This window comes from Mus caroli, chromosome 7 (genome assembly GCF_900094665.2).
Source record: "Mus caroli chromosome 7, CAROLI_EIJ_v1.1, whole genome shotgun sequence".
NCBI classification, from domain to species: domain Eukaryota; kingdom Metazoa; phylum Chordata; class Mammalia; order Rodentia; family Muridae; genus Mus; species Mus caroli.
In genome coordinates, this window is record NC_034576.1 from 121989116 (window position 1) to 122004775 (window position 15660).

The following is a 15660-nucleotide window of genomic DNA, read 5'->3' on the forward strand; positions in this document are numbered from 1 at the left end:
AAATATCAGACTTTTTAGCAGTTTTGTATTAACGTACTGACTTTTGATGATGTAAAAGTTGTTTTTCATTTCTAAAATGTTTTCAGAGAAATATGCTGTTAGGGACTGAGTAAGGAATGATGAATAGCCAAAATTGCCTTCACTTTTCACTCAGCTTTTCTTGGCTCTTTAAACTGTTAGTAGCTGGTGACAGATTGCTAAGCAGCCATTAACCATCTGATACTGTTGAAGCCAGTGTGTACTTAAGGCAGTGGCATAGCCACAGTTCTAAAGAAGCAGAGAATATCACTTAAGTGGATTTTATTTTTACCTCAAGTGCTGTACAAAAACTTAAAATGATTCTTAATGCTTTACTTTCTTATAGATTGCAGAGTTCAATCTGGAGGCACTAGCAGCCAATCAGGAGCAAGGAGACAAGGAAGGAGCTGCACATATGAGGTGGTATCATCCATTTAAACCAAGAGCAAAGGGAATGAAGGATGGACCTTCTAGTTTTCTGAATGTGATCAGTGTCTAAAATGATATTTTTCACTTAAAAAACACAGAAATAATTGAACTAAGTATTATTGGAAGATATTATAGAGCCTTTAATCACAGCACTCAGGAAGCAGAGGCACGCATATCTCTCTGTGAGTCCAAGGGCGGCCTGATTTATATAGAGAATTCTAGGACAGCCCGAGCTATGCTGAGAAACTCTGTCTTAGGGGTAGGGGGAGCAAATGAAGACAATGTTAGATTTGTTGGTATTTTTAACTTAGAAGACTTAGCCTGTAGCTTTTGATGCATTGTCCAGATTGGAGAAATACATGTATGCTCAGAAAGGGTTTGATTTCAAAGAAAAATGAATGTGTCAAATCCTTAGACTGTTGCTTAACTCTTGATAGAAAGCTTTAGGTATGTTCCTAAGAGGAAGGGAAATTAGAATAACATCTTGTAATTAGACTTTGTGCAGTGATGAAAATATGCTAGATAGTGTAACCACTAATCACATGTGACTAAGGCAGTTGATTAACTGAGCTTTGAACTTAAATTTATAGAGCTAAATATTGCCAGTGACTACAATATTGAACAGAATTATAGGCTCAAAAGTTAACTATCAATCATAATCTAAAAAAATGACTATTCTTATTTTAATCTCCTTTACTTCTTTACAGTGTTTTAAAGTGCCTGGAGTCAATGGGTCAGAAACTCCTTTTCTTGACCCAGGATATAGATGAGCTTTCTTCTTATAGAAATTGTCAAACTATTAAATGCTCTTCAAATAAAAAGGTGAATGACCTATTGTACCTTTGTAGAATGTAATCACAACAGAGGAGGATGCACCACTTAGTACAATCCATTGAAGTGCCAAGGATTTTGCACCAGTAAACCTGGCTAAAATGAGCAAGTCTGACTTCTGTTTCAAATCTATCATGGAACACTGTTAAGTCAATCACCTCATAGCAGCAGACCTGCCAGCTGTCAGCATCTGCTTCAGAGATCAGCAGGCTTGGCCTTGCACACCACTTAGACTAGTGTTTCCAGTATATGGAGATGTTTGTTTTGGAGCCTGGCTGTGTCTTTTTATATTTTATCTGTTGTTGTTCTGTATATAATATGGGCATGAGCATTCAATTGTCTTCCCTACTCACCCAGCCCTGGGATTTGTAGTGTGCTGACATTTCTGGCTTTTATGTGTGGCCAAACCAGGTCCTTGTGGTTGCTCAGCAAGATGCTGACCCTCCCTGAAATGTTATTTTACTTTTTTGATCATTTATTGTCTATAATACTTTTCTTTTTCTTCTATTTTTTGGGGGAGGGGTGGTATGTGTGTTGGTATTTTACCTGCATGTATGACTCTGCCTGGTGCCTATGGAGCCCAGAAGAAAGTATCATATCTTGAGAGACTGGAATCACAGTCTTAGACTCCCATATGGGTGCTGGGAATTGAACCTAGGGCCTCTGGAGAAACAGCCGGTGTTATTAACAGCTAAGCCACCATTTTATCCCCATAATTGTTTTTGTTAACTTAAAGTTCTTCTTGAGAATTTCATCTCTGAATACTGTATTTCTATCCATTCTTCTACCTAATCCAGTTCCATCATCAAATGAATAACCTCTTTATTTAATAATATATATATATACTATATATATATATATAGTGTGTGTGTGTGTGTGTATCCATGTGCCATGCATGTGTGTATGTGTGTGTATCTCTTTTCTACTTAGTGTTGCTGATATGTATTTAGGGCTTGACTAGTTAGGATTGGAACCTATCAGGGAGCTGTCCCTGGAGAAGACTGACTGCTTCTCCCAGATTCCCTCATCCAGGTTGGCATGTCAACTGGTATCAATATGCAGTACTGTTGAGGCAACCTTTTTGTGGAGAATTCACAGGTATATCTTTTGGATTGTGCTTGGATCCTGGTCTTTGGCTCTTACAATTTTTCTGCAGTGTTCCGTAAGCCTTGGGTACAAGGCTATGATGTAGATGTATGAACTGGAGCTGAGACCCCCACAGGCAGTTGTTCTCTGCGTTCTGACCAGTTGTGGACTTGTGTAAGAGCCTCCACCTGCTACAGAAAGAATCTTCATTATGAGGGTGAAGCCTGTGCTTACCTGTGCTAGGAGAGTATTTAGTATGCATGTAGAGAGGTGGCAGCAGTAGGTTCTTCTCTTGGATTCATGACCTCACTAGCCATGGACAATTGACCAGGTTTGTAGTGCCAACTATGAGTTCTCTCCCATTGAATAGGCTTCAAGGCCAGTAAAACATCTTTAATCCCAAGATTAAAATGCCACTATTAGACCAATAGGAATAGCGTACTATCTGTAAAGCCTAGAAACCATGGTAGTAGTGAGCCCAGAAAATGATAGTTCTAAGTTGTGTATTTTAGTGGTTGCATTTGGATTTATAGTATACTGGCTTTGATAGTTCTGTATTGCAATTACTTTTATATAATAGCACACCTTTTCATTCCTGTATAAGAACTCTATACCACATACTTTCATTCCTTTCCTTCTGTCCTTATTGCTATGGTTGTCATCATAGCTTATTCCTGTAGAACCTACTCTATATTGTCACTATTTTTGCTTTGGTTATGGATTATTTAAAAAGATTTGAGGGGCTGGAACAATGGTCAGTGTATCAGCAGACTGCCTTGACTTTACAGAGGACCCTGGCTCAGTTCACAGCACCAACATAGCAGCTCATAACCACCTGTAACTCCAGTGCTAGGGGATCTGATGCCCTCTCCTGACCTCCCCAGCACCAGGAACATATTGTGGCACACATACCTATATGCAGATAAGCATATAATAGATTTTAGTAAAATAGATTTTAGTAAAAAGATGTAATATGTATATTTACTGTGTGTTTATCACATCTAATAGTATTATTCCTTCATATAAATTCAATTTTTAATCTGAACAGTACAGAGTCTATAGGTACTAAATTCTTAACAGCTTTTATGTATGTAACAGTCATTTTTTTGAAAACTTTGATGTTTGGAACATATTTTGGGTAACATTTGTTTTCTTTGTAGTACTTTAAAGATCTTGCTACATGTCTTTCATCTTCCATCAGATTTCTTACTTTACTCTCCTAGTTTACTTTCTGTTGTTATGATAAATAACCATGGCCCAAAACAACTTAGGGAGCAAAGGATTTATTTGACCTCTACATCATAATCTATCATTGAAGTAAATCAGGGAACCTGGAGGCAGGAACTAAGCAGAGTCCATGGAGGAGCGCTGCTTACTGGTTTGCTCCTTATGGCTTCCTTCTTTATACAACTTAGGACCACTGCCAAAGAATGGCAGTGCTCTGCCAGGGGTGGGGGAGCAGGGAGGGATAGACTCTCCAGCAGCAGTCACCAGTCAAGAAAGTGTTCCACAGCTATGCCCACAGATCAGTTTAAAGAGGCAATTCTTCTCAACTGTAAATGTAATTCTGGGGTTTTATCTACTTTCCCCTCATTCCCAAATACATGACATGGAGACCTTATATTTATTAACAAGCTGCAAGCTGGGCAGATAATCATCTATTTTAACTGGACCATGCTGGCCTGGACTACTTCCCAGCCTGTTCCCTTAATATCAACCTCAGGCCTCCACATCAACATGCACACATGAGCACCATAACAAGCAAAAATGTCTACACACATACATATGCAAGAGAGAAGGAGGGAGGGAGGTAACCAGTTCTGGTTTTATGGTCTGCTTCATACAGCATCTCCTACACTTCAAGGTTTCATCTCTTGCACTTCAAGATTTGTGTTTTCTGGAAGTCTAATTGCCTTTTTATAACTATCCCAAATTCTCTTGGCAGTTTGATGCTGCTCATAATTTTTCATACCTCATGGCATCTTCCTGTGAACTACATCTCCAATATGATATAGTAATCATTTTTTAAAAAATAATTTCTAAACAAGTCCTCTAGTCCTGTCAGGACTCCAAATCCAGTGAGAAGAAACCAGTTTCTCCAGCAACCCCCAGGTTCTCCAGAATATGAGGCACAGAGTCCACTTTGTTTACATTCTAAGAGAGAATCTCTGGAGTGGAAAGAGGCCTCCCCATTATACTTCTGTTGGTTTAGAGAAACAGAGGCTGGGAGGGAGAGAGAGGTGAGAAGATAAAATACTGCAGCATCGTTTCGCATTCACTAGCATGCCTTCTCTCCCTAGTGCAGAAGTTACAGGCATACACATCGTTTCGCATTCACTAGCATGCCTTCTCTCCCTAGTGCAGAAGTTACAGGCATACACCCCACCACTCTGTTTATAATACTTGGGGTTTAGGGGATCTTGTTTGTTTGAGACTAATTTTATGGTGTTAGGGAGAAGAGATGAATTTGTAATATTATGAAAGATTAGTGTATGGTCTCTCTCTCTCTCTGTGAGAGCTTTAATTTACCTTTTTATTTTTATCTCTGCTGCATCCTTTTTTTCTATATACTTCATGCTGCTTTCTGGCTGCCCGGCTTGTAGGCAGGTATTATGAAATATCAACATTGTGACATTATTTGCATTTACTAGAACTTTTTCTCTCTAGGGGTGTTTTTGTTTTACTTCACCTAATTCTTTCAGGTCATTGATTTTCCTCCTCCCTATACACCCCTGCCACCAATGACTCTTAAGCATCCTTTCTTCTTTATTCATTGACTTGTAGCAATGTGTAATGACGGGAGCCTCTGTTGGAATTTATATTCTTACTTAGAAGTAATTTGAAGGTTTTGTAATACTTACTTTTCATATTTAAAGTATGGGTCATATGTGTTATATATTATCTATATGGCTTGTATGTGATAGTAGAAACTTGAACCCATCACCTGGTGTATGATAAGAGCTGATCCATTAAGCTATATCCACAGCCTTTTTAGTTTAGAGTCTCAGTAAGTTGCCCAGCCCAACTGTGAACTTAGTCTATAGTGTGGTCTTGAACTTAATATCCTCAGCCTATATGTGGTTGAGGTTATAAGCCTGGACCTCCAGGCCTGTTGTAAGCAAGTCTTACCCTCTTAGAAGGGGTGCATTGCTTCTGAGGTTCTACAATACCTGTGAGGTTGACCTGTGAAGTGATTGTAACAAGTTCCTTTCCATCTCCCTGCTTCAGAAATGTGTTTCATTTGTTGTTCTTGGTCAGAGAGCATCATAGTATAGTAAGCTGGCAAGGACAGATACTATTGGGGTCTTAGCCAAGACCAAGAAGCAGTGACTTAATGGCTTTTCTAAGAGACTGTGCTGTTGCCATTTCTCTCTAGGCCTGGAAGGCAGCTGTGTATTACTTTGGGGTATGAGTAAAAGGCAGCTTTTATATTCCTGTGGTTCTCGGGGGAGTCGGGCCCTGGGTTCCTAACTCATCTCGTCTGTGCTGTCTGTTCTCTCCAGGTGCTTGAGCAAGCCAGAGTGGAAGTCCCTTTGTTCCCCTTCAATATTGTGGAGTTCTCTTTTCAGCCCTTTCCACCCCTCTTTGCTGAGAAGATGAAAAACAGTGTAAGTAGATGGGTTCTGCTGAAGTGTTTGATAATTTACAACCTCTCTTCATTAAGGAAAGGAATGCACACTTGATTAAATTCACATCTCTTTCTCCACATTATTTCAATAAACATCAACATTTGAAAAACATGTTTTATAAAACAGTAATTGGACTGACTACATTGTTTTGCAGTTTAACTTTATATGTGTTTCGTGTATGTGTATATGTGTACAGGTATGTGGGTAGGTGAGTACGTATGCCTATGCATGCACAGGCAAGGCCATCATTCAATATCTTCTTTTATCTCTTTTAGCTTATTTTTGGGGACAGAGTGTCTCACTGAATCTAGAGGTCACTTATTTGGTCATCCTGTTTCTACCTGCCAGCACTGGGATTAGAGGCGTGTGCCGTTTGCACTCAGGTTTTCATGTGGGTGCTGGCAACCTGAGCTCAAGCCATCAAACAGGCACCTTATCCATTGAGCTGTTTGCCCAGCCCATTCTTGCAAGTTTATATTTTATTTAATTTAAAATGCCTCCTCTTATGTTATTACTTAGTTTATTTTTCTTATTTTTAAGGTATACTACTACTATGTGGTATACCTATTATTGAGAGCATTTGTATTTTTAATTTTTTTCTATTATAAATAAATTTTTCTATTATAAATTCTCTTGCATCCTTGAATATAAACTCTTTGTTTATTTTGTTTCTTGGTTTTTTGGGGTTTTTGTTTGTTTCTTTGTTTGTTTGTTTTGTTTTTCGAGACAGGGTTTCTCTGTGTAGCTCTGGCTGTCCTGGAACTCACTCTGTAGACCAGGCTGGCTCAGAGATCCGCCTGCCTCAGCCTCCCAAGTGATGGGATCAAAGGAGTGTGCTACCACTGCATGGCTGTTTCTTGTTTTTTGAGATAGGGTCTTTATGTAGTCCTGGCTGTCATGAATTAATTAATCTCCCCTCTCCCTCACCTTCTCCCTCCCCCTCTCCCCTCTCCCTTCTCCCTCCCCCTCTTTCTCTCTGGAAACAAGGCTGGCCTCATACTCACAAGAGATCCTCCTACCTTTGCCTCCCATCTATGCCTATATCTATGGTAACTTTTTAAAGGTTTATTTATTTTATTTTTTATGTAGGAATGTTTTTTCTGCAAGTATGTGTGTGTTCTGCATTTGTGTTTGGTGCCCTTGGAAGTCAGAAGAGGGCAACAGGTCCCCTGGAATTGGAGTTATAAATGGTTATAAACCACCATGTGAGTGCTAGGTACCCAAACCTAGCTCTTCTGCAAGAGCAAAAATTTCTCTTCACCACTAAGCCATATTTCCAGACTTTTAATAACTCTGAACTCTAGACATTTGAAAAGGTAAGACATGCTTTGCCTTATGCTTTCAGTTCCTTTTCACAGCTACCTCTTTTTTCTTTTATTTGTCCTATAGATGAAGACCAAGTGGACACAAATGTCAACTGTCTATGCTGGGCCATTTAGCAAAGATTGTAACGTCGGGGCTCTGAAGAAGGTGTTTAGTACCTTGGGCCCAGTACAGTCAATCACTCTTGTTCTTGAAACTTACAGGGTAAGATGAGAAAATTCAGGTTTTTGACTTAGAAAAATCAGGTGATTTTGGGGGCTGTGCAGCTAATAGTGCAGTGAGCTTGAGAGTCCCCAGCTCTGTGTGACTCATAAATAATCAGGTTTCTAGAGCTTATGTTTTTGTTTATTTATAATTTTTATTTTGTTTTGCTTAAAGAGAAATCTGCCATGTAGGCCAGACGAAAATATGTCTACTGAAGCCAGGCGTGGTAGCACATGCCTTTAATCTCAGAACTCCAGGAGGCAAAACAACAAAATCCCTGCTATTTGAATGTAGCCTTTGTGCCTTCTGATTGTGACCTCACTACATTTCTAACCATTTTTTATTTTAGACAAAGGAGCTCTTTGCATAGCCTATGTTGGTATAAAATATGCAATCCTCCTGATACTGCCTTCTGAATAGTTGGGATTATAGGTGTATGCTACCACACACTCTACCCAGCTTCAATTTTCTTTCTTTTTTCTTTTTTTTTAAAGAAAAAGTTATTTAGTATATTAAAGGTACTGTAGGCCTGCTTTTCTTATTTTATTTATTTATTTGCTTATGTATTTTTTGGTTTTTCGAGACAGGGTTTCTCTGTATAGCCCTGGCTGTCCTGGAACTCACTCTGTAGACCAGGCTGGCCTTGAACTCAGAAATCCGCCTGCCTCTGCCTCCCAAGTGCTGGGATTAAAGGCATGTGCCACCACTGCCGGCACTTTTCTTATTCTAATTTCCCATTCTCTTGGAGTAAATTTTGTATACTGGATTTTTTTTTATTATTTATTTACTTTATATCCCGATCACAGCTTCCCTGTCCCTCTTCTCCTCCCAGTTTCTCCTTCTCCCCCCACCCCATGCTTTCTTCCCTTTCTCCTCAGAGAAGAGGTGGCCTCCTATCAGCTTGTCTTGGTGTATCAAGTTGTACTAGTACTAGGTGTATCTTCGTCCATTGAGGCTAGACAAGGCAGCCCAGTTAGGAGAAAGGGATCCAAAGGCAGGCAACAGAGTCAGAGAAGGCCCTGAGGAACTATGTCTATCCCATACATGTTCTCTGCTTAGTGGTTCAAGCTCAGTGAGTCCTTATGGGCCCAGGTTAGTTGATTCTGTAGGTTTTCCTGTGGTTTCTTGACCTCTCTTCCAAAGACTCCCCATGTTCTGCCCAATGCTTAGCTGTGGCTCTCTGCATCTCTTTCCATCAGCTGCTGGGTGAGGCCTCTCAGATGACAGTTACCCTAGATTCCTCTCTGCAAGTACAGCAGACTATCATTAACAGTGTCTGGGATTGGCTCTCTCCCATTGCATGGGTCTCAAGTTGGGCCAGTTATTGGTTGGTCATTCCATTGATCTCTGGCCAGTTATTGGTTGGCTGTTTCATTGATCTCTGCTCCCTGCACATATTATAGGCAGGAAAAATTACAGGTCGAAAGTTTTGTGGATGGGTTTGTGTTGCCATCCCTACTTTGGAAGTCTTGGAGATGACCTGTTCAGTGTTCATATCTCCTATTGCTAAGGAGTCTTAGCTGGGGTTACCCTCATAGATTGCTGAGAGCTTCCATTTTTCTAGCTTTCTAGCTTCTCTCAGAGGTGCCAATTCTCTCTCCCTCTTTCTTCTCAATACTTGATCCCTCCTGTTATCCTCCCTACCCCTTCTCGTACCCAGTTTTCTCCATCAGTTGATCCCCAGTGTCTGTTTCATTTCCCCTTCTCAGCGAGATTCAAGCATCCGCCCTTGGGCCTCCCTTGTTATTTAGCTTCTTTGGGTCTGTGGTTTGTAGCATGGTTTAGAAATGAGTACTTAGAAATGAGCACATACTTTGTCTTTCTATCTGGGTTACGTCACTCAGGAAGATCTCTTTGAGTCCTATTTCCCTGCAAATTTCATGATTTCATTGTTTTTACTAGCTGAGTAATATTTCATTGTGTAAATGTACCACATTTCTTTATTCTTTCTTCAGTTGAGGGGCATCTATTGTTTCCAGTTTCTGGCTAATATGGTTAAAGCTACTATGAACACAGTTGAACAAGTGTCCTTGTGGTATGGTGGAGCATATTTTGAGTATATGCCTAGGAGTAGTGTAGCTGGGTCTTGAGGTAAAACTATTTCCTGTTTTCTAAGAAACCACCAAATTGATTTCCAGAGTGATTGTACAAGTTTGCACTCCCACAAGCAATGGCTGAGTGTTCCTCTTGGTCTATTTCTTCACCAACATGAACTGTCACTTGAGTATTTGATTTTAGTCATTTTGACAAGTGTAAGATAGACTCTCAGAGTCCTTTTGATTTTCACTTCCTTGATATCGAACATTTCTTTAAGTGTTTCCTAGCCATTAGAGTCCTCTGTAGAGAACTTTCTGTTGTATTATTTGGTTTGTTAATGTCTAATGCCTTGAGTTCTTTATATATTTTAGATATCACCCTCTGTTAGATGCAGGGTTGGTGAAGATCTATTCCCATTCTGTAAGCTGCTGTTTTGTCTTATGTCAGTGTCCTTTGCCTTACAGAAGCTTTTCAGTTTCATAAGATTCCATTTAATTGTTGATCTTAGTGCCTAAGCTGTTGGTGTTCTGTTCAGAAAAAATTTCCCCTATGCCAATCCATTTCAGGCTATTTTCCACTTTCTCTCCTATTAGATTTAGTATATCCGTTTTATCTTGAAGTCTTTGATCCACTTGGACTTTAATTTTGTGCAGAATGATAGATTTGGATCTCTTTGCATTTTTCCACTTGCAGACATCCAGCTAGATGAGCAACATTTGTTGAAGATGCTTTCTTTTTTTTTCCTCTTGTTTTGGCTTCTTTGTCAAAAATCAAGTGTCCATAGGTGTATGGGTTTATTTCTGGATCTTCAATTTGATTCCATTTATCAGCCTGTCTGGTTTTAATGCTGTTTTTATTACTATTAGTCTGTAGTACAATTTGAGATTAGGAATAGTGATACCTCCAGGAATTCTTTTATTGTATAGGATTGTTTTAGCTATCCTGTGGGGTTTTTTTTTGGTTTTTGTTTTTCCATATGAAGTTGAGTATTGTTCTTTCAAGGTCTGTACAGAATTATATTGGAATTTTGATGGGAATTGTGTTGCATCTGTAGATTGCTTTTGGAAGGATGGCCATTTTTACGGTTAATCCTACCCACCTATGAGCATAAGAGATTTTTCTATGTTCTGATATCTTCTTCAGTTTCTTCAGAGACTTGAAGTTCTTGTCCTACAGGTCTTTCACTTGCTTGGTTAGAGTTACACCAAGATATGTTATATTATTTGTTGCTATTAGGAAGTATGGTGTTTTCCTAGTTTCATTCGCAGCCTGTTTATCTTTTGTATAAAGGAAGGCTACTAATTTTTTTTTTAGTTAACTTTGTATGCAGACACTTTGCTGAAGGTGTGTATCAGCTGTAGGGGTTCTCTGGTAGACTTGTTGGGATCACTTATGTATACTGTCATATCATCTGTGAACAGCAATACTTTGAGTACTTTCTTTCCAATTTGTATCCCCTCATTACTCTAGCTACAATTTCAAGTTTTATTGAGTAGATACAGAGAGTGGGCAACCTTGTCTTGTTCCGTATTTTAGTAGAATTGCTTTAAGTTTCTCTCCACTAAATTTGATGTTGACTGTCAGGTTGTTTTATATTCCATTTATAATATTTAGGTATAAACCCTGCATCCCTGATCTCTCCAAGACTTATTTTATCATGGAGGGGCACTAGAGTTTTTCAAAGTCTTTCTCAACATCTAATGAACTGGTCATGTGGATTTTTTCCCTGATGATTCATATGGTGGATTACATTGATAGATTTGCATATGTTGAACCACCCTTGTATCCCTGGGATGAAGACTACTTGCTCATGGTGGATAGTGTTTTTGATGTGTTCTTGGATTCTGTTTGCAAGTATTTTATTGACTGTTTTTGCATCAATGTTCATAAGGGAAATTGGTCTGAAATTCTCTTTGTTGAGTCTTTATGTGACGGTGACTTCATAGAATTAGTTTGGCAGTGTTCTGTTTCTATTTTGGTTTGAGGAGTATTTGAACATCTGGTAGAATTCTGCACTAAAGCATCTGGTCCTGGGCTTGCTTTTTTGAGGGGGTCGAAGGGGACTTTTAATGACAGCTTCTATTTTCTTAAGGGTTACAGGTCTATTTAAAATTTTTTACCTGATCTTGATCTTACTTTAGTAAGTGGCATCTATCATGAAAATGTATTTTTTAGATTTTCCAGTTTTGTGGTATACAGATTTTTGAAGTAAGACCTAATGATTCTTTGGATTTCCTCAATGTCTGTTGTTTTATCCCCTTTTTAATTCTTGATTTTATTAATTTTGATATTTTCTCTCTGACTTTTAGTTAGTTTGGTAAGTAAGGGTTTGTCTATCTTGCTGATTTTCTCAAAGAACCAAGTTTTGTTTTCATTGATTCAGCCCTGCCATTTACTCCTCTTGGATGTGTTTGCTTCTTTTTGTCTAGAACTTTCAGGTGTGCTGTTAGCTACTAGTATGAAATTTCTCCAACCTTTTTATGAAAGCACTTAGTACAGTGAACTTTCTTATTAGCACTGCTTTCATTGTGTCATGTAAGTTTGGGTATATTGTGCATTCATTTTCATTGAATCCTAGAAAGGCTTTAATTTCTTTATTTCCTTCCTGACCCAGTGAGTGGTCATTGAATAGAAAGCTGTTCAGTTTCCATGAGTTGTAGGCTTTCTGTTGTTCTTTAAGTCCAATTTTAATCTATGGTGGTCTGAAAAAAATACAAGGGATATTTCAGTTTTCTGGTATCTTTTGAGACTTGCTTTGTGATTGAGTATATGGTCAATTTAGGAAAAGGTTCCATGAGGTGCTGAGAAGAAGGTCTATTCTTTTGTGTTTGGGTAAAATGTTCTATAGATATCTGTTAGGTCCATTTGATTCTTAACTTCTGTTTGTTTCATTATTTCTCTGTTTACTTTATGTCTCTATGACCCATCCATTAGTGAGAGTGGGGTTTTGAAGTCTCCCACTATTAATGTTTAGGGTTTGGTGTATGATTTAAGCTTTAGTAATGTTTATGTAGTACATTTAGTACAAATATGGGTATCCTTGCATTTGGGGCATAGATATTCAGAATTGAGATGTTATCTCAATCTTGTTGTTGTTGTTGTTGTTGTTGTTGTTGTTGTTTTTCTTAACTGTCCTTCCCCAACTCTTTTGCTCAATTTTGGCTAAAAGTCTATTTTACTAGATATTAGAATGGCTATTCCAGTTTGCTTCTTGGGTCTGTTTGCTTGGACAATCTTTTTCCAGCCCTTTACTTTGAGGTAACGTCTGTTTTTGTTGATAAGGTATATTGCTTAAATGCAGCAGAATGATGAATTCTGTTTATGCAACCTCTCTGTTGGCCTGTGTCTTTTTTTGAATTGGGGACTTGAGTCCATTGATGTTACGAGGTATTAATGAACAGTGATCTTTAATTCCTGTCATTTTGATGTTGGTGATTGTAGCATGTTCATGTGTATTGTGTGCGCATGTTTGTGTGTGTATGACTGCATGCATGGGTTTCTGGTTTTCTGTTGTAGAATTATTTCCTGTGTTTTCGTGGGTATACTTAACCTCACTGGGTTAGAGTTTTCCTTATATCTACTGTAGGGCTGGATTTGTGGATCGATAGGGTTTAAATTTGGTTTTGTCATGGAATATCTTTTCTCCATCTATGGTGATTGAAAGTATTGCTGAGTATAGTAGTCTGGGCTGGCATCTGTGCTCTCTTAGAGAATGTAAGATATCTGCCCAGGTCCTTCTGGCTTTTAGAGTCTCAACGTTGAGAAGTTAGGTGTAATTCTGATAGGTCTGCCTTCATATGTTATTTGGCCTTTTTTCCCTGCAGCTTTTAATAGTCTTTCTTTGTTCTGTATATTTAGTGTTTTGGTTATGGTTATTATGTGGCAGGAGAATTTTCTGGTCCAATCTATTAGGTGTTCTGTAAGCTTCCTGTATGTTTATAGGAATATATTTCTTTAGGTTGGGGAAATGTCTGATGTTGTTGAGAATATTTCTGGGTCTTCTAGCTAGGAATCTTCTCCTTCTTCTATTCCTATTAACCTCAGGTTTGGTCTTTTCATAGTGTCCCCGATTTCCTTGATTTTTTTTTTTTTTTTTTTTTGGTCAGGGACTTTTAGATTTAACATTTTCTTTGATGTATCAGTTTCTTCAATCAATCTTTTATGCCTGAGATTCTCTCTTCTATCACTTGTATTCTGTTGGTTGATGCTTGCTTGATTCTATAGTTGCTGTTCTCTTCCCTAGGTTTTTCATCTCTAGCATTCCCTCAGTTTGTTTCCTTTATTGCTTCTATTTCCTTTTTTAGGTCTTCAACAGTTTTATTCATTTCCTTCACATGTTAGTTTGTATTTTCCTGTATTTCTTTAAGGGATTTATTCGTTTCCTCTTTAAAGGCCTCTGTCATCTTTATAAGGTTGGACTTTTAGGTCATTTTCTTGTTGTTCTGCCATGTTAGGATATCCAGGGCTTGCTGGAGTAGGATAGCTGGGCTCTGGTGGTGCCATATTATCCTGGATCTTGTCTGGTGTTCTTATGCTGGCTGTTAGCTATCTGTTTCTGGGCCAGAAAATGAATTGCAGGGGACAGGGCATAGTTTGCTGCTGCTGGGTGTGCCCTAAGGGAACTTGGCAGGCAAGGAGCCTGGGGCAGAGTCCTACCTGGCTGTCCAAGGTGCCTGCAGGCCTCCTGAAATTCCAGCATAGCCAGGAGCCAAAAACTGGAGCTCAAAGGACAGAGTACATCTCTCTATTGCTGAGACCCAGCAGGCAGGGGATTTAGGATGGGGGAGGCATCTCACCTGGCTGTCCTTAGTGCCTGCAGGCCTCTGGAAATGTAGAGGTGTATGGGCTGGGGGACAAACATATGTACAGATGACTAGGATTTTTATTAACATAACTATTCTGAAGGTTTTTAATTATTTAAAAAATCGATTTCAATAAAAAGGAAAAATTTATTATTTAAATACTTATATGTAAAGTCTTAAAATTTATGTAGTTCTAAAGACTTAGTAAGTAAAGCCTCATATTTTTGGCCATAAATCAATGAATGCCTGTATTTAACATCTGAAGTAATAGCGTAAGTATAAAAGACAACATGACAAGAATTAAAACTAGAAACAGCGTAACAGTATCTGTAGAAGCAGGATATGATAGCACATAGAGGCAGAGGCGAGACAGTTACTGCATAGTCAAGGCCTGACTGATCTAGGTCTACATCAGCCAGGCCTCCATAGTGAGACTCATTCCCCAAGAAGCTTTAAAGCGATATAAAAAGGTTATGTAGTGAAGATGGAGTCCAGGGGAAGGACTCCATCAGCTAAGTAAAGGAGTAGGAGAAAATGGCACTACATTTTTTTTTTTTTTTTTTTGGTACCTGTAGAACTTGGAACTGAGGCAGCTCGTAACCTAGTATAATAATAACTATGAAAGTGAAAGAAAAACCTAAGCACTTCCAAAGTTAGTTTTTTTGTTCTTATAGCTAAAAATACAGATATTATCTCTGAGAATAGACTTAGAATTGAGAACTTTGTGGCAAGACTGTAACTACTTATTTTTCCCTGCTAGCTTTTTGTTGTTATTATTTGTTTTTAATTAATACACATCAGATGGAATTTCCATTTCTAACCCTTCAAGTTTGCATAAGTCCACTAATATTATACAACCTTCAGGGCCGTCCTTCTGTAAAACTTCATCATTCCAAACATCCCTACAATTTTTCGAGTATCAATCTCTTATTAGATATGTGGTTTGTAGATATTTTTTCCTATTTTGTGGTCTGCCTTTTAACAGTTCGGTAGTCCTGATATGTAAAAGCTTTTAACTTTGATGAAATCTAGTGTCTTTTTTCTTTTTTGTTACCATTGGTGTCATTTTCAAAATTTTTGTTCAAAACAGTTTTTTCATAAAACTTCTGTAGGATAACTTTTTTCCATGATGACATGTAGCTCGGATGGTTACAGGGATTTAGCTACTTTGAGTCATAGCGCAGATAATTTGAAGATGTAGCCCAGGCAGTGGAAGAACAGCTTCTCAAGTGGACTGGAATGCAGTCTAAAAATTAAGTTAATCAAACATCTGGGAATCCCTCCCTGCCTGTGCCATACAT

At 38.5% G+C, this 15660-nt stretch overlaps 1 protein-coding gene across 5 annotated transcripts in view; it reads left to right on the forward strand.

Annotated features, from left to right (window-relative positions):
- Window positions 1-15660, forward strand: part of Rexo5 (RNA exonuclease 5) — a 52168-nt gene that overhangs the window by 30192 nt on the left and 6316 nt on the right. For all 5 annotated transcript variants that reach the window (XM_029479294.1, XM_021168284.2, XM_021168285.2 and 2 more), the window contains 4 exons: window positions 365-438; window positions 1155-1269; window positions 5868-5972; window positions 7383-7520. In XM_029479294.1, coding sequence (XP_029335154.1) covers window positions 365-438; window positions 1155-1269; window positions 5868-5972; window positions 7383-7520 — 432 coding nt within the window. The remainder of the gene's footprint in view (window positions 1-364; window positions 439-1154; window positions 1270-5867; window positions 5973-7382; window positions 7521-15660) is intronic.